Raw genomic sequence first — 19,079 nt, 5'->3', positions numbered from 1 at the left:
GCTCAAAACTGCAGGGCGCACGGTGGCACAGTATACCGGGCGAGCCGAATCGCCAGCAGCGCGGAACGAAATAATTAAAGAGAATTGTTTCCTCGCGCTCGAAAACAAAAAACGCGAGAGCCGATCCCTCGCCCCGGCTCGAATTCGCGGGTAAACGGGGCCAAACGCTGGCAAACGCGAAGCGGAGAAACGCGTCGCGAGCCTGCGGGCCGCGCGCAAACGACCGCCCTTCCAAAGAAAACGCGGAAACTGGAGCGTAGTCGCGCAAAGTATCCTCCGAAATTGTTTCAATTTGCTAGTTTTTGCAAGGGGCGCGTCGACACGCGAGACGAGCTTGTTCGCTTTTGGAGCGAACAGGCCGCAGCCGTCGCCTCGCCTGCCTCGCCCTCCCTCCGCTTGGCTCGGATCTACAAAGCGTCAATCTTTCGCGTCGGTTTTCCCTTTCCGCGCGAGTTCGCCTAGTCGTAGTTGCCTCGCGACTAGGAAATCCAATTTGCGGGAATTCTCGTAACTCGGTCCGAGGGACGCGCGTCGTCGTCGTTGATCAAAAGTTGCCGCGTCGGCGTAGACGTCGACGTCGACGTCGGCGCGTTCTTCGCTGCGAGATGGGATTTCGCGCTGCGCGAAACTCCTTTGACCCATTGTTGTGCTAACACATGCGAATTTAAAGCGTCCCTCTATTTTCCGCGCGGTACGTTTCCCCTTCTGTTCCCCATTCTACTCTTCTCCAGTCTCTCTCTCTCCCTCTCTCTCTCTCTTTATCTCTCTTTGTCTGCGCGATCTTCCGCCTTCAAAATCAGAGTTAACCGTTTCCGCGGGCTCACGGCGCCGTCGGCTACGCTTTAGAAAATTTCGGGAAGAGTTTCCACGGGGAACGGCGGCGAAGAAAATTGAAAAGAACGGAGCTCGACCAGAAAGATTCCGTTGGGAATACGAGATACGGCGGGCGAGCGTTCATCGGCCAAGATAAAAACAAAGAACGGTCGCGCCGGACATTTTATATTCGTGTTCTGTAACTCGAGTAAAAATCAGTGGGACGTGACGACCGAAAACGGGGGAGCTCCGTTTCCGGTTGGCCGGTGACCGTCCTCCTCTCGCCGGACTCTTGCTGCCTCTCGGGTTTCTTATCGCTGTTTCGTAACAGCCCTCGCCGATTTTCTTGGAGCTTTCCCGACGGTACGAGTGGAGGAAGCAGCAGAAGCAGAAGAAGCAGAAGGACGTGGGGACGCGACGGCATTTAAAGCACGCGCCGCAGCTTTTCGAGCCACCGAAATCCTTTCTTTTCCTCCTTATACCGGCTTTCCTCAGGAAGCCGGATCAACCCCGAAAAAATATGGAGTGACGTTCGCTGCTCGCAAGAAACCGCGGCGAAGCTCCGCGGAGCGGTTTTTACGTCGAAGTCCATCCGCGGAGATCTAACGCGATCGCTGTCCAGCTCCCCGGTTCGCGGAGACCGTGGGAAAACTGAAAAGATACAATCGCGGCGGCGAGGAATGGAAAGAACTCGGGAGGGAGGCGATCGCGCGGAAACTCGGAATCGAACAAAAGGAGGAGGGCGAGTGTCGCGTCACGCCGGCAATTAAACTTTCCTTGTGCTCCGGGGTGGCTGCGTCCTCGAAGGAGTCGCGGAGATCGAACCGCGGCAGAAATTCGTAGAAATTCCGGGCACAGCCTCTCGTGTCCAATCATTTATTCGATGGAACCTGAGAACTGTAAACCGCGAAACGCGGACTGCGAACCGGTGAATTGTGAACCGCGGACGATCCCCCCTTCCCGTCAATCTGACCGAAGATCGACCGTCATCGAAATCCTCGTTTCTTGTTTCGTCGCGGAAATTGAACGGGCGAACGATCCCGGCTTGTCGTCACGTTATGTCATTAGAGAAACGGCCTGTTAACGCGGGCTGCGAACGCAACACGCCGCTGACGAAAAGCGACGAGGCGAGACGGCGCGGGGCGGCGGGCGGAGCACAGCTTCACGCGCTAATTTATTTTCCGCGCATCGTTCGCGCGTCACGACGCCTCTCCACGAGTGTCCGATGATCGAACGAGCGTTTCGTATGTTTCCTGGAAACTTGAGTCGTTAGCTCCGAGAAGATGAATTACCGTCGGGCTATACCGGGTAATCCCTCGCGCGTAAAAACGAGCAAGAAGACGACGTCCATTTTCTTTTTTACGGGCACGTAGCCGATGCTCGTCGACGCTTGTCGCTGCTTGTCTCGTATCGGCGCCTTCCCCCCTTTTTTTCCCCCCCGACGACGATCCAACCTCGTTTCCTCTCGGCGTGGAGGTCGATCGTTGTGTTTCGCATTTGTCCGGCTTCACGAGATTTTTATGCAGAAACCTACGGCGGAAGGGAGAAATTCGGCCGGCCATAAATAAGGGTGCCGGAACGATCTCGATTACTATCGCGACGTCGGAACGGCCCACCTTCGACCTTTCGCTTTTACGTGCACTACCGACTTACCGCCTACGCTGTACGTATAGTTTTATTTCCCTTTCGTTTTCCGCCTTCGGCTCGGCGCGCGACGTACCGAAGGAAAAATCAAGGAAACGGGAAATATCGATGCTCTCGTCGCTCCCGGCCCTCGAGCCGGGACTCGAACGCGTCCAATTTATACCGGCGACTCGCGACCGAGCACTCCGCCAGTGTATGTTATATGTATAGCTAGCTGGTTATCGATTTACGATCTGGACGTGTTTCCCGACGACGTGCATTCTCGTTTATTTCAGGTGAGAAACGTTACGCAACGTGCCTCTTGACACGCGGCGACGTCCGCGTTCCCCGACGGAGGAAGCGTTTCGAATCTCTCTTAATGAATTCGCGCGGCGCCAAACTCCGTCTAAACATGTCCGATGGAGTTTCAGAAGCCATAAATCTTCTACTTTCGCCAGACGTCTTTTACAGACGGAGCCCGGAATCAAAGCGACCGGCACAGGGGAATCGCTTTGAAGCCGCACACTGGGGCCCCGATTTCCACGGCACCGCCGTGCACCGTGAGCCGTGCACGATGCTCTCCGCGCAGCGGCTTGTATTCTACTCTTCCAGAAAACCCGCGGAAAAAGCTTCCCGAAAATTCTCCTTCTCCCCGGGGACATTCGGCGCGCAACCGACGGACTCTGATGACGGGCTCTATCTTCCCGTCCGGAAGCGTATCTTTTGCCGTACGATCGAACTCGACTGAAAACACATCGGCGATGTTACTGCGATTGAAGTTTTGTACGGCTTTCGGAAAATAGAGAATCCGGCGAATAGCTCTACCCCGATATTATCCCCCTACCGAAAAGAGCTCAGCCGCCTTCGCTTAGCCGCTTAGCATAATGGGAACCAAATTCCTGTATTCTCTCGCAATTACGATAACATTTTGCTCGGCCCGGACCTCTTAACAATTGGAAAACAAAAGGAAGCTAATACCTAACGGACCGGTCACGTAAATTTATATTTGTCCATTTTTTCTAGGACTGACGACGTCAATTTACGTTTTTTGCTTGAATTTTTATTTGTACTCTATTAATACTTTATTAATATTTTATTAATAAAGTATTAATACTTTATTAATACTTTATTAACACTTTATATTAATATTTTATTAATACTTTATTAATACTTTATTAATATTTCATTAATACTTTATTAATATTTTATTAATACCAGACATGTAGATAAATAACTTAGTAAAATTATATCAAAAATAGTACAGATTTAATAAAATATAAATATAAATAATAATTCTCTTAAGTGATGCCGGGAAAACAAGAAAGACAGAGAAAATACAACCCCTCTGTTAAGAGTTAACTAATGCTCTGTTTGCTAACAAAGTTCTAACTGGCCATACATCATGCGCTAGTGTCACTGAAAATTTTATACGCAATGAACCTAGTATACATATATCCTCGTCACCATGAATTGTTACATGTTACTTGTTACGGGTTCTTTAATTGTTACAACCGTATATTCATGCTTGCCGACAAGGTTCATGTGTATGCTAATTTTTTTGATAATTCATCTCGCGCACTTAAATCTTCATTACGTAATATTTCTGTTTAAGTTCGTGACACGTAGATCGTGCATTTTTATGCATTTATGGTAAAAATGAGTAGATATCATTTAAAACAGTGGACAGATTGAAACAAACTAAGAACGTCGTTGTATCAATTTCAACTTATTAAAATGATTAGAGAAGTGATTGAAGTTTGTGCTTGTCTTCTGTGTCTTGCAAATGATGCAGACAGAAGACGAGCAAGACAGATCAGTCAAGCAAGACAGATTTTTACATAATCTAGTAATATGTAATACTTAACCTATCACTGCCAATTACGAGATATCTCGTGATAGACGCCCAGAACAACGCGTTTGTTAGAGGTTCGTTGCTAACAAAAGAAGAATTTATTTATTATTTTGTACTTATTATTACTTATTTATTTAAAGAAAATAAATATAGGAGTCTAGAACAGATTTCTTCAAAATAAGCTTGGCAGTCAATGTGTTAATTAAATAGGTTTCTTTTATCTCTAAACAAATAAATAAAACGCTGCAATTTTATCTCGTAGGTTCTAAACTTGAAAGCTCGGAAGCTAGAATCGTTCTAGAATTTTTCTTCAGCTTGGAAATAAAAATGGACAATGTGGAAAGGGGAGGAACGATTAATCGAGCCTTGCGACTCGTTTTTATATTTGTTGACAATCGGTAATTACGAAAACGAGCCTGAAGGCTCGAATAATCGTATCTACTCTTCCCAAATTGTCAAAGCCGAGCGTCAATTAGGGAGAACTTCCTGTATAGTAATGTGTCTCTAATTGACGCTCAGATTGACCACAGAAATGGACAATTTGGGAAGAGGAGATACGATTATTCGAGCCTTGCGGTTCGTTTCTATAGTTACGAATTGTCAACAACAATAGTTGCAAGGCTCGAATAATCGTATCTCCTCTTCCCAAATTGTCCACTTTTGTGCGCAATCTGAGCGCCAGTTAGGGAGGCATTACTGTATTTGGGACGTTCGAGTGGTGCGTCCACGTGTAATTTTCGATACGAAATGACGTCGGCGTAGAACAGAAGGGTTGAATGGCAAGGTTGTAGTCCGAGTAGCGTGGGGCTCGGTTTAATAAATTTCTAGTTAGAATTTCCAATTCCGTCGAGATGTTCTTCACTGGTGAAAAGTTATCGAAAAATGTCGCCCCGATCTTCGATCCGGGCCAACGTGCAGCGTCTCCGGAGTTTTCCGGCGTTATCGGATCTTGCTCGCTACCATACCGAGTCGTGCCGCGAAGGGAATCGTTTCGGAGAGGGAGAGAGAGAGAGCGAGCGCGCGCGCGCGTTACACCCGAGTTTCTATCTATCGTAATTTCCTCGATTTGTTATTCCGTCCCGCTCTCAAGTAGTACTCGGAGCCACGGATGCGTGGAAGAGCGAGGCTCGCCGGGAAAAAAGACCGCTCTCGAGTGCAAAGTTTTCGGTAGCTACCTCGATAGCGGCGCGACTGCCAGCGGTTTCCGCTTTTTGCGCGGCAACAACGGCAAAACCCTCTGGGAGAATTTCGAAAGTTTATTTAGCCGGGGCTCGGCGGCAAGTCTACCGAGAAAATCCACTGAGAACTTGAAACGCGGCGGTGCGCCGCGATGAAAATAATCGTCGCGGAAAAGTATCGTCCGAGGATCGATGTCTCGATCCGTCCCGAGGAACGAGAAACGGGAAACGTTCGCGTACCGCTCGAACGGGCAACAGAGACGCGGATTCGTCGCGAGCGAACTTCCGATTCGGCTGGTCGCCTTCGGCGACAACGACTAGTCGAGGGAACATCTTTGAGCCGATTTCAACGAAATTTTAATATGTTACACAAATATTTGACGGGTATTTTTTGTTTGTTCGCAACGATCCGTGTCCACGGGGTGAAAACAACCCTAAATGTTGAGGGTAGAAACCATATTACTTTCGTAATATTGTTATATGTATATTATATATATATGTTATATATTAAGTCGTCTGGAAAATATGGCTTTTTGATCGGCAAATGTAAATGCTTACCTTAAAATATTCCTCCAAAAATTATTTGTTTGAACAATGGTTTTTAACATGGCCGAAGTAGATGCCGTACGTATTAACGGGGCACGGTAGCAACCATAAAATCGCACACAGTATGTGCTACGCTACAGAAATTTATGTACAGCATTAACACGTACAGTTTCTTCTTTGGCTATTTAACAAGCAAACGTTGTTAGAAATACATGTTATGCATTACGGAACATATGCGAGTAGTTCCCTCCACTACGAGATCCGGAAATGTTTCGTGTGTAATAACTATTCTCGAACTGCGAAAACAAAAATATTTCAAAAACACGTACCCTCTGTTTGGTCCGCGGATCACACATACGTGTTTACATAAAAATGGACGAACAATTAACAAGAAGAGCTGAAAGAAAATTGTACTTTTAAAATATCTTTTAAACAAATAATTTTTTTAAGGAGTTTTCTAGCGTGGCTATATTTGTCGATCAGAGACACACATGTAAAAAAAAGTTCATTGTTCTATATCCTTTAATTTTCGACGTATTTCAAAAAATATCTATATATAATAATATAATATATATATATATATATATATATATATATATATATATATTTATATATATAAATATATATAAATTATATATAATATAATATATATAATATTATATATATAATAATATATATAATAATATCCTATAAATGTCTTCACCCTCGAGGTCTGTTGTCTCTTCCTACGGAAGAGACGGAACATTGACGATAAAAAAGAAATACGCGGGCAAATATTTTCCAACAAACAGTATCATAAAAAAAAAATTCAGAAGTTCGCATCGTTCGGTCGAAGCATGTTCGAAAATTCCGTTTCGCGTACGAAAATGTGAACATCGCACGATGGAAATACCGTAGAGAAATGCGGCATTTTTATTTCGAGAAAATCGCCGGCGAACGCCTAGGACTTTGAAAATATTTCCGGTGAATACCGGCGCGAGCCGGCGAGCACAATTTGTTTTAGCAGGGGCGCGAGTGCGAGCACGCATGCACCCACGCGCGCGCGCGCGCGCGCGTAAGCAAATGTCTGCCGGTCGGACCGACAAATGTTTGTTGTCGCAGGATATTAAACATAGTCGCGAGCCGATTTTTCCGCGATCCCGTGCCGGTATCGATCCGGCCGGATAACGGATGTCCAAACAATCGGTCAATTAGAAATTAAAGTCGATTCGGCCGGGCGCGAGAACGGGTCTCGTAGTCGCGGACATGCACGCGTCGCTCGTCGCGCTGGATGCGCCGCGGCGTCCGATTGGACGCTCGTTGAAACGCATTTATATTCTTCGGTGCGAGGTTTCGGGCCGAATCGCATCGGGTCGCTCGAAATCGCGCCATTATTTTCTATTATTTTTCACGCCGCGGCGCTTTTAACAGCGTCGCTAAAGCGGACACACGGACACACGCCGCCGCAGCGCGAGGGAATAATATTCGATAACCGCAGATTTGTATTCACGCGAATCCATTCTACGAAACTACCGTCCTGGAACCGTGACCGCGCTACTCTTCGATGAAACGAGCCAGTGCCATTTGGCCTTTAACCCGTTCCGCGGCTACGGTCACGATGCCATTCCGAAATAGCACCGATTCGCCGTTACACACACCCCCCCGGCCGCCTCGGCCTCTTTCGTCCGCGGTTCCCCCATTTCACTCCATTTCACCTCTTCTAGACTTTTCAATTAGGAGAAATTGTCGGGTGCTTGTCGTCCATCTATCTGAATAGGAATAAATAATCGACCGACCCTCTAGAAACCGGCGCTGATCGGAAATGATCGGACGAAAGACGATGCGCCATAGAACGACGTTCGAGTTCCTTTTCGATGGAACGCGTATTTTATTCAATAAAATTCATGTTGCAAAACAAAATTACACGACGTCGATTACTTTTACAACGTTCTTACCTATTGCGGATCTTGACAAAATTGAGAAATTATGATAGGCTAGCGTGTAATTAATTTTTCAATAATTCTATCACTCACGTATAGGTGACGCCGAAGTCAAAGTGTTGACGGCGTAAATATGATACACTTTTTTAATAGTGCAATTGTGGTACACTTCAATAGTGCAATTGTGATACACTGTTAATAGTGCAACTGTGATACACTTCAATAGTGCAATTATGATACATTTTTTAAAATAGTGCAATTACTCTATTAATACTAGATTTACCGGACCCTAAACGCTGCTAACGTATATTGTTTTGTAACAATGCCAAGATCTTGATTTATTCAAACTTCCTACGATTTTATATTACGATATGTACATTAATAAAGAAGTGTACCTAAAAATTTCTCCTAGCAATATTTTGATAATATCAGGAACTATAAGAGCAAAAATCAGAAACGAGTCATTACGATGTTAATAATGTGTTTTGTTAATAATACATTTTTTTAAAAAAACCCGCGTCGAATCGAATTTCATAACTTAAATCGTCGCGAAGTCACGTGTACGCCAAAGTGTTATCATCGAAACAATAGCTTCGAACGCGAAAGGACGATCGAGCGTTCAAGATGATCGGTTTTCGGAGCAGGCTCCAGACGGCGCGATGTCGGCCGTGTATCGCCCTTGTGTCCCGTCGAGTGTTTCCGCGAGCCTAAATGGGCCCCGCGTCGACCACGCGGAAACAGCCACCAGCAGTAATTGCTTTTAGTCGAGAGGTCGAGTCGGTGATGTGTCGTCTACCTACAGGCGATCTCCTACCGCCCTACCGACTCGACCGGCGCAGGAATCAGCCCAACGAAAGGTTCAATTTAACGTCGTATCGCGCGCCCTTTGCCCCCCGCCCATTGGCCCACTCCCGCATCTCCTACGCGTTATCTATAACGCTGCACTTGCTAATTAATCCGAAGCGACTGTCGTGCTCTGCTGCGTCCCCTATGTCCACGTATCCGCCCGTATGGGCCGGGAGCCTTTAGCCGATCATGGCGATGACGGCGACGACGACGCGACACTCTACTCGATCATGGAGATCGCAAGACCTCTTTCACTTGGCGATTCGCGATTCAGTGCACTCTGTTGCGAGCTAGATTCCGAAGGTAGTCGTCAGCGACGGACCGATCGACGATTCACAAAATAAGAATATGCGATATTCTGTGTCGCATATTCGAGAATCGCCGTCTGAACGATCCCATTAAATTGCATGCAGGGTCGGCACCCATCGTACGCGAATCGCTGCGCGAAAGAGCTCTAACAACGCGTTCGATGACTACCGTTCAGACAACGCCGAGCGTCGAATCGCGTACGCGTGTCGCGACGCGCGAAACGATCCTAAACGGACTTCTTCGCGTTCGACGTCTTCCAACGAGATCGAACGACGAATCTCCGCATCCCGGTCGAGGATAAGTCTTTCGAAGAGGCAAAATTCGAGCCGCGTTCGAACTCTTTCGCCGGGGACAATCGATAACGTCTTAAGTATAGTTCGTCACGGGGGGAACAACAGTTTGTCGCGCGCGGAACGAGGACGGGAACGATTACGTCGCCAGCGGAATCGTAATCTCGCCGATAGAGATAACGACTGGTTCGATCCTGTTCCAGGATAATGGCCGGAAGCATCCCGCGGGAACGAACCGCCTTATCCGATAAAAAGCTTCCGAATCCCGATCGGATATCCGGGATCGCTGTATTTTGCATAATTTCGGACAGCGCGCGCGATTACCCCGGGTTACTCGAACCGTTCTACGTCGGCGAGGTTGCTTCCGAGGAAGATTGCTCGGCGTGGCTTGGCGCGACTCTATCTCTTCTGCCGGAAGGGCTCCGAAACCGGCTCGGAACCAGAGGGATGGACCGGGGGTAGGGGAAGGGGGGACGCGGCTGAAATTCGAACTAGCCCCTGTCGCAGTTGCCGGGGCTTCGGGGGTCTACCTCGGCGGATACGCAAATTCTGCCCGCGAAGCGGAGCTGGGTGCTCCGCGTGCCGCGACAGTTTGCAATCCGCGCGCTGGTACCCAGGACACGTAGCTCGTCGCCCCCCTCCCCCTCCCCCACGGCGCTTATCGCTTGTCCGCGCGTCCCGCTCCTTACGTCGGAAAACGAACCGCGAGATTTCTCCGGGAGACCGTGAAACCGTGGGACCGTGGGACCGTGAGACAGGTTCGACGGCTGACACACATTATCCGCGGAGTTACGAAATTCCCCGGTGGGTACGCCGGCGTGCCCCACCAGTGTAATATTTCGAGAGACCCTGGGCCACGAATCTACGTTAGCGCTAAGAGATTGCTCCCCATACCCTTTTCCTGGGCCAGCCTCCATCCCTCTTCCTCTTCCGTTCCATTGTAATCATGGAAACAATCATTCTTCGCTCTCCTTCCCCCTGCCGGCGCTTCTTCGCTCTAACCTCGACGATCCCGGTCCGTTCCCATCCCCCTTCTGTCTTCTTCCCTCCCTCCCTCCTGCTCTCTCTGACTCTCTCTCTCTCTCTCTCTCTCTCTCTCTCTCTCTACCTCTCTCTCTCTCTCACTCTATCTCTTTCTCTCTCTCCCCGAAAACTTGCACCCCCGCATTCTCGTCCCGTCTCCGCTACCATGCTATCTATATCCGTCCATCTTTCTCGTCCTCTTTTCGCCTCCATCTCCATCACGGATTTCGGGGCTAAAAGCCCTGTCTTCGTTGCTCCAGTAAGGCTGCGGCGGCCGCGCGCGGCCCTCTCCTCCTCCTCTGCCGGCTTCGGCGTCGGAGTCGGCATCGGCGTCGGCGTCGACGTCGGTGGTGGTAGCGACGGTGGTGTGGCGAGCTACCCTTTCGCTCGCCTCCGCAGCAATCACCGATTTGTCTGAATAAGCCCCGGGCAAGTATATGCTCGTGCTTACCCCGGGGAAACACCACTCCGGCCAACTCACACCCGCTGCCCCGTCGCGTCGCGTCGCGTCCTCTCTGTCCTCCTCTCTCTCTCTGTCCCTCTCTCTCTCTCTCTCTCTCTCTCTCTCTCTCTCTCTGATCCTCTCCGCTCGCTCTTCTCCGCTCGCCTCCGCCCCCTCTGCTTCGTCTCCGATCTGCCCGTAGTCGCTCGCCGATTCGGCCGCCCCACGGGCGCTCTCCCTTTTCTCAACATCAGCCCTCAGTACACCCCCGGCCGGTAGTGTACTTCTCTATTCTGATCCCCGCACCCCCGGCCCGCCTGGCAGCGACTCCGTACCCGAAAATACTCCGGTTCATCGATGCTCGATGGGGGGTGGGGGGGGGGGCGAGGGTGAGAACGAGCGGGACGAGCCAGGGAGCCACCGAGTTGCCAAAGTAGACGTCGACGTCGACGATGACGCCAAGACCCTATGCCCTGTTAATCACCGACGAAACCTCGCCGATGCCACGGCGCAAGCGAGCCGATCGCGCTCGCGACCCCGGAAGAACGTGACGACGTACGGCGTTAGAAAGGGCGCTGTATCGAATCACCGTCGATTATTTCACCGGCGATGTCTCGTTTCGGTCGACGCTGTTTGACCGACGTCGATTCCGTCGACGATATTTAATTAACCCTTGTTTGTCGAAGTTAGGGTAGTTCTGACTTGACAGCGATAGGATTGTTTGCTATGGGGTTGCTTCCCGGGCGAGGACATCGTTCGAAGGCGACGTGACTGCAGTTTTGCGAGAGAAACTTTATTATGAGTCAAAGTGACCCTGCGTTCGTCTCCCGTGACCATCGAAAACCATTCGTTCTCTGAGGCTTAATCAACATGGTGAAATTATCGACGATATTTATTAATATAATATATTAATACTAATAATTATAATATATATACTATAATTATTAATATAATACTAATAATTATAATATATATACTATAATTATTAATATAATACTAATAATTATAATATATATACTATAATTATTAATACAATACTAATAATTATAATACGCTTGTTTCATTGATAGTGTTTATATCGATATTCGTTTCACAATGTCTATTAACCCTCGTCGTACCATATCCGGGTCCTTTCGGACCCAAAGCTCGAGACCTGAAGACATTTGATGTCTCCGCCGATTGTATGAAAAAAAGTTACGGTAAGATAATAATAATATTAATGTTAATAATAATATAATGATTATAATAACAGCAATATTTTAGTTTAAAATGTTTATAAACATAAGGACCGAGTCATGGGGCTTCGCGTGAACGCCCGACCGCCGGAACTGCGAGGTTAATTATCATAATACGGTCCGGACTGTTTGTGCAAAGGTTTTTGCTTGTAGCCGGCACATTTTAAGGTATCTTTTATACTTATTATTTTACAATTAAATTAAGTTGCTATTTTATTATTTTATTATGTTTTATTCACTAAGCATTTTCGATGTAACTATTACAGTGCAACGTCTGTATTATAACACATATGTATAGATCGCCAACATTTGATGCAGTCTGTAAAGTCCTATTTATTTGTGATATTGTCGCTTAAAGTTCTGGTCACTAACGTTTCGCATTTGTAGCGTTTCGAATTCTATAATGTTTTTCAGTCTACACAATTTATTCCCACGATGTTTCTTCTGATAAATACGTAAATGCAATTAACCCCTTGCCATACTTTGACGAGTCCGACTCGTCATGAAAATTTCTAATAATAACTTATTGAGTATAGATGTTATTCTATCCGTGAAAATTGGAATAAAATTCTAATCTTTTGTCATCAATATTTAAGCATTTAAGTAAACTTAGTCACACACAATAAGCATCAATTTCCTTTCCCTTTCAAGAGATTAATGCAATGGAAAAATTTCTAATCGCAGCAACCGCGAAAAAAATGGTATGCCAAAGAGTTAATGCGTTAACTGCAGTCTTTTGAAATTGAGACTTGCGGCGTTTTTCCTTATAGTTATATGTCTCCGGCATTTCACGAGCAGTCAAGGGGAAAAACATATGCTTATGTCTTCGCAAGGCAATGTGTTAACCTTTCGAGGTCGAATATTGACACAGTGACGATATTAGGATTGTATATCTCATTCTAGAATTTACAAACATATATTGGGTTGTTGCAAAAGTAATTTCGATTTTCTTGCAAACTATCTATGTATTCAGAAAATTGTAATTTCTTTTGCAACAACCCAATAATTTGATTATGTACATAACAAAGAATCAGGATAACAGTAATGTCTCCCCAACTGACGCTCAGATTGTGCACGAAATTGGACAATTTGGGAAGAGGAGATACGATCATTCGATCCTTGCAACTCGTTTTTATAGTTGTTGATAATTCGTAACTATAAAACGAGGCGCAAGACTCAAATTAATCGTATCTCCTCTTCCCAAATTGTCCACTTTTGTGCGCAATCTAAGCGTCAATAAGGGAGACATTGCTGTACTTAGATACATCTGCGAACATTGTAATGTACCCATTCACAGAGGCACGTGTCTTATGTCTTCAATGCAGCAACATATCTTATAATTTGATTTAACTCTGATATTTTATGAGTTATATCCATTTTTGTGAAGCGATGCAACATTCTTAAAATATACCGGCCACACGTCACAGTTTTCGCACGAACAGCCCAGAATGTCTCCGGACTGTATATTGTTCATATTTTGCATCATTTGCATCTCTCGATATATATTTGGTTCGGTCCTGAAAATATTCTTGCCCCACCGTGAAGAAAGGGTTAATATAATCGGTAAAAACCAATTCGATACGAATCCGCGCGAGACGTGTCTCTTAAGCACGACATTTCTCCCGCGCCGAGAAGTTCGCGACCTCTCTTGGGCAAAAAGGTCGACCTTCGTCATCGAGCGGACCAAAACGCGGCGAACTTTCCGTTCGACGCGATAAATATACCGAAACGATCAAAGTAGTTTCCGCGGGAATGCCTCCGGGGTTGAAACTCGGCGAAGACTAAATATCGCCGTCTCGTCCCTTCTGATCTCGTTGCGGCGAAGGGCCGACGCGGCGCGACGCGACGCGACGCGACGCGACACCGCGATTCGCGACTCGCGACGGACTTAATTCGACCCGGAATCGAAAGTTTCCTCGTCGTCGCAGAGGGGAAAACCAGTCCGCTAAACAAATACACGCGCGACGTTTGTTCGCCACGCAACGAGTTAATCACTCGCGGCAGAATGGCATTTAATTTCGTCTCGTTACCCGGCACCGAGCTTAATGAATTGTGTTTCCGTCGCGAACTTCCGAGAAGCTTTCTCGTGTCCGACGGAGTCCCCCGTAGACGGACAAAGTTTCGGTTTATTTCCACCCGGTGAATGAATACGATGGCCTTTCGGGTCGTGGAAAACTGTTGGAAAGTTAGCCCCCGTCGACGGTGTCGGCGTCGCCGTCGCCGTCGGTGTTGCCGTCGGTGTCGGTGTTGACGCTGGGAGGGGGGAGGGGGAGAAATGCTAGAAATGGAAACAGAAGCGGAAGAAGCGCTTGCAAAAAGACGCAAGACACCGGGCGCGACGTCTGCCTCGAGCAACCGCGCGACCCATTTGTTCCCGCGAGATTACCGATTCGCGAGATCTCGAGCCCCCTTATCAGCGAGCCCTGGCGAGTCCTGGCGAGTCCTGGCGAGTCCCGCGCCCACCCACCCCCCACGAATCCGTGACACCCGTTTGTACGCGGCGACCATCGCATAATTAACGTTTCACCGGCGCGGCGCGGCTCGGTGCGGCTCGGCGTCGCGTCGCGTAATTGATGGCACACCGTTTCTCCTGCGCCAACATTTAATTTAAATCCCTTACCTTGTAGGTCCCGGGATTCCGGATCGTGCACGGTAGAATGGCTTCCTTGCCGATGGCCGCGGTCACATTACCGATCGGCTTCACGAAGCTCGGCAAATCTGCAATCAAATTTCCGATTTATTATTTACTATTATGATCCGCTCCCACGTAATTGTTGCCCCGCACGGCTTGGAACAGGCTTTCGGTCGTACGCGCAATAAATTCTCCCCAATCGTCGTTCTGCTTTGGGGATGAAAATGGACGATTTTTCGAGTCTCGCGGCGCGTTTTTATAGTTGTTGATACCTAATCGGTTAACTATAGAAATGAGCCGTAAGGCTCGAATAATCGTATCCCCTCTTCCCTAGTTGCATATTTTTGTTTCGAAGCTGAGGGACATTTGGGGAACATTTACTATAATTGTTGCTCGTCTATCCATTTTTCTCCATTTTTCTCCATTTCATTCTCGCACACTTCCCTCGACGCTACCACTTTTCTGCTTGCATGAATTCTTCCCTCCACACGCATAATATGTGCTTTCATCCAGAATTGGACAAATGTAATCTGATTAATGATTTACGATCGTGACTGACACGGAATCATGTTCATGATTAATGATTACGATTTCTCAGTGATCCAGTAACCGTGATTAATGATTAATAATAATAGCAAAGTAATCGAGGCAAATGTAATTGTTGGCCATGATCAATGCAGTAATCACTAATCAGGTAAATATGATGGTAGTTAACCCTTGACGGGACTATGAAATCAATAAAACCATAAAATCTTACTAGAAACTTTGGAAGAATTGACGCGATAATTTTGATGAAAATATATATATCAATGAAAAATGAAAAATATGAAGTACTTGTGTTCCGCTAAGGGTTAATAATAATTCTGTATAGCTTTTAGAAAATCTGCATGTACATCATGACGCAATAGTAGGCTTTGTTTATTTGTTCACTTCGTTTGGATTCTGTAGCAGGTAATGAAGAAAAGTAAATTAACCCTTTGAACTGGTAACCACTTTAACTGTCGATCTATAATAATTTTTCTGACTTATAGTATTTCCATTTTATATGACAAAGTGCATTTTATGCATATAAAATTGATCCTCGCGATTCATACAACAGTTACACTTTTAACAATTTTTTAAACTGAAACTTTGATAATAGAGACATTACCTTGTAAAAATTGTAAAAATTCTTTGGTGAAATTACCTATTAAAAATAACAATTTTAGCGGTGCCTCAGAGTCACCACTCGAGTGCAAAGGGTTAATTTTCAAACATTCGCCCGCGAATTACTTAGATTACTGATCAATGATCACAGATTACTAAATGTAATCACAATTACTAAGTTATTCTAGTAACAATTAATTGATCAATGATCGCAATATGATAACATTTCGTACTTAATTACAAAAGTAATCACAAAATAATCGATCGCAGCCTAACTTTGCTAACATCTACTCGGTGGATATAGCTGACTATATTCGCTGGAATATAGCATCCAAACAATCCTAATCTTCTACATAACACTTTACTAATACGAATAAAAAGAGATAATATTTTACATAATATTCGATTTCCCTTTTCAATCCGATCGTGACACCCCACACTGTTCCCACTTTCGCGAGCGTTTCAATTTCACGGCCTTAAAAATTCTCGCGAGGAACGCGACAGGGTTAATGGGCCAACGAATTCTCTACTTTAGAGCACGGTTCGCGCGAATGAAAGATCACGGAAACGTTCCTAGTTCGGTTCCGAAGCCCGGCGGGTGCTCGTCGATCGCCTTCCCCCATTGTTTCCGCGGGGCGAAGCCGATTACCGGGAGCTCTTTCTTTCGAGAATTTAAATCGAACGCATCCACCGCGCGCACCGCAGATTTATGAACGAAATATGGGAGCGCGCCGCCGCCCCTATATTTTTCAGGGCGCGCGGAAAATATTTCACATCGCCTACAACGGGCGCGGATTCGATACGCGTGATTCGTTGCCCTCGTTAAAGCGTACGTGACGGTGCAATGACACCGATTAACAGCTTGTTGGCCTTCGTATATAATATCGAACGAGCGACGGTGAGCCATGGCCCCGATCCCGCAGGCCGACGCTGGCGAAGAAGACGCCGGTAATAAATCCGGGTCTCGGTTGGCCCGACGATCGCGGAGCACACCGTTGCTCGCTCTTTAGTCCCCGGGTAAGGGTCCTTTAGTCCTTCGGCTACTCGGCTCTGTGCCGTTTGCATAATTCCGCGCGGCCATTTTCGGTCGGCGCCGTAGCCGTGCGATTAGCTCGTGTTCAACACGGGCGCCCGTGCCTCCGCGGCATGACAAAGTTGCGAGCAGATCGAGAAAGTTTTTACGGAGTGTTGGCCGCGGTACGCGCTCCACCGGCGATACTTCGCGCGCTCGGATAGGGTGGCGGGGCGCGCATCGGTGGCGTGGCAGGGCGCAGTTAACTCTCGAAAAAATAAGGGAACTTGGTCAAGGCGATCGCGCAAATTCCAAAGTGTTCCCTTTAGCCGGGAGTTCGGCGCGCAACTTCCCCCGGGGGCGAACTTTTTCCACGAAACGTACGACAAAAGTTCGAATATTCCGTGGCTCAGGGGTAGGGGGGGAGGGATGGCAGCGGCGGCGGGGGTGATAGAAGCGGGAAAAATGGATGATCTTCGATATCGTAACGGGGCAGGAGTGGAAGCGATGGGAGCGATGGTACAGCGTCGGGGATCAATCGATTGAAATTTTTAATTCGGTTGAATGACTGATGAAACCAATTGGAGGCATTAATAGCTGAAAAGTCGGCGCTCGGATTAAAAAATCGATTCATGAGATTAATCGTCGATCGTCGTTTGAAAGAGACAATCGAGGATTTTTCGAATGGAATCGGGTGGATATTTTCATGCGATTCCGTCAAAAATGATCTTTATCGTGTTCGGTAGTTAATATATATCTTTTTATTGTTCGAAAGGGAATGAAAATGAATTTCTATGGGAACTGTTTACTGTTTAATTAAATTCGCTATTTGTACATATTTTTATCTATTATTATCTTAATATTGTATTTATCTTCATGTTTGCCTTTGGTTCAACAGCGATTAACGATTAACAGAAATATTTCAACCGTTAACCCCTTGCCGTACTTTAACGAGTCTAATTCGTAATTACGATTTCTATTAATAATCAGTTTAGTATGAATGTTATTCTGTTGTTTCAAGAGTTCGAATAAAATTCTGTTCTTTGGTCCAAAAATATTTAAATGTTCAAGGAAATATAGGTAGAGGATAAATACAAATTTTCTTCTTCTAAGAAATTATTGCAATGAAAAATCTAGCCATCGTAACTGGGAAAAAAATGGTACGGCAAGGGGTTAATTGCGATTAACGATTAACAGTAACGTTTCAGTCGTTACTTCAATTCAATTTCATTTCATTTCATCGCATTTCATTTCATCGCATTTAATTTTATTTAATTTCATTTAATTTCATTTAATTTCATTTAATTTTATTTTATTTAATTTAATTTAATTTTATGTCATTTCATTTCATTTTATTTCATTTTTGCGCGTAAACACCTATTTTTGCAAAACGAAACAAAAACATATCATATTACGACTGGCAGAGAATCGTCGAATCAGCAGTTCCGGGTAAACAGTTCACGCAAACTTGTTTCGAATAGTGCGCCATTGGCTGGAAATACGATCGCGTTAACAATGATAATAGCGATCGGCGATCGAAACGAACGTAATCGTTACTCAACGACGAACAATAGCATTTCGATCGTCGATTAATTTTTCGCGGAACTTCGCGATAGAAGCGATCGGAGCCCGGTTTAGCAGAGAGGGGTTGGTGAAAACGAAGTCGCGACGGTATCGGCCACATGGCGCGGCGATATCGGGGGCTGCCTGGCCCAGTGAAAGTTTCGAAACGGAGCGTGGAAACGGCGCGGGGATCCGTGGACACATCGGGACGCGACCGGAAAACGTTGCATCCGATCGGTCCTGTGCACCGAACGGAAAAAAAAACCGAGCTTCCAGCTGTCGGCGAGTGGCGAAACCCTATACGCCGTATACACCGTAAGCGTACTACCCCCCTGACGCTGTCCCCGGGGTTACCGTTTCCCGGTGTCTCGAGGAAGCGCGAAAGAGCACGGCGGAAGCGCTCGGGAAAGAGTGCGAACAGTTGGCGAAGGGATTTGTTATTCGAGCAGAGGAAGGGTTGAGAGGGCGGAGGTTATGGGAAACGTGGACGCGGACGAGAGCCCGGTGGTCCCGCACCTTGGGAAAACAGCGCCGTCGTCGCGCTATTATGATAAGATATTCACTGACAGAAACAGGAGAGGGAAGGCATTTTCAGCTCGCGGCCCGTGGATCTGGAATGTAATATAAGGAAACGCGGAGGAAGCCGGTGT

The 19,079-nt window shown here is 46.6% G+C and overlaps 1 protein-coding gene across 1 annotated transcript in view; it reads right to left on the bottom strand.

The window, feature by feature from the left end:
• LOC117229476 (lachesin) overlaps positions 1 to 19,079 on the bottom strand; it is a 69,376-nt gene that overhangs the window by 12,085 nt on the left and 38,212 nt on the right. Inside the window, exon 3 of the mRNA XM_033485970.2 lies at positions 14,697 to 14,794. Coding sequence (XP_033341861.1) covers positions 14,697 to 14,794 — 98 coding nt within the window. The remainder of the gene's footprint in view (positions 1 to 14,696; positions 14,795 to 19,079) is intronic.

This window comes from Megalopta genalis, chromosome 3 (assembly GCF_051020955.1).
Source record: "Megalopta genalis isolate 19385.01 chromosome 3, iyMegGena1_principal, whole genome shotgun sequence".
NCBI classification, from domain to species: Eukaryota; Metazoa; Arthropoda; class Insecta; order Hymenoptera; family Halictidae; genus Megalopta; species Megalopta genalis.
Note: the sequence above shows the minus strand (reverse complement) of the source record. Positions and strands in the feature narration are given on the sequence as shown.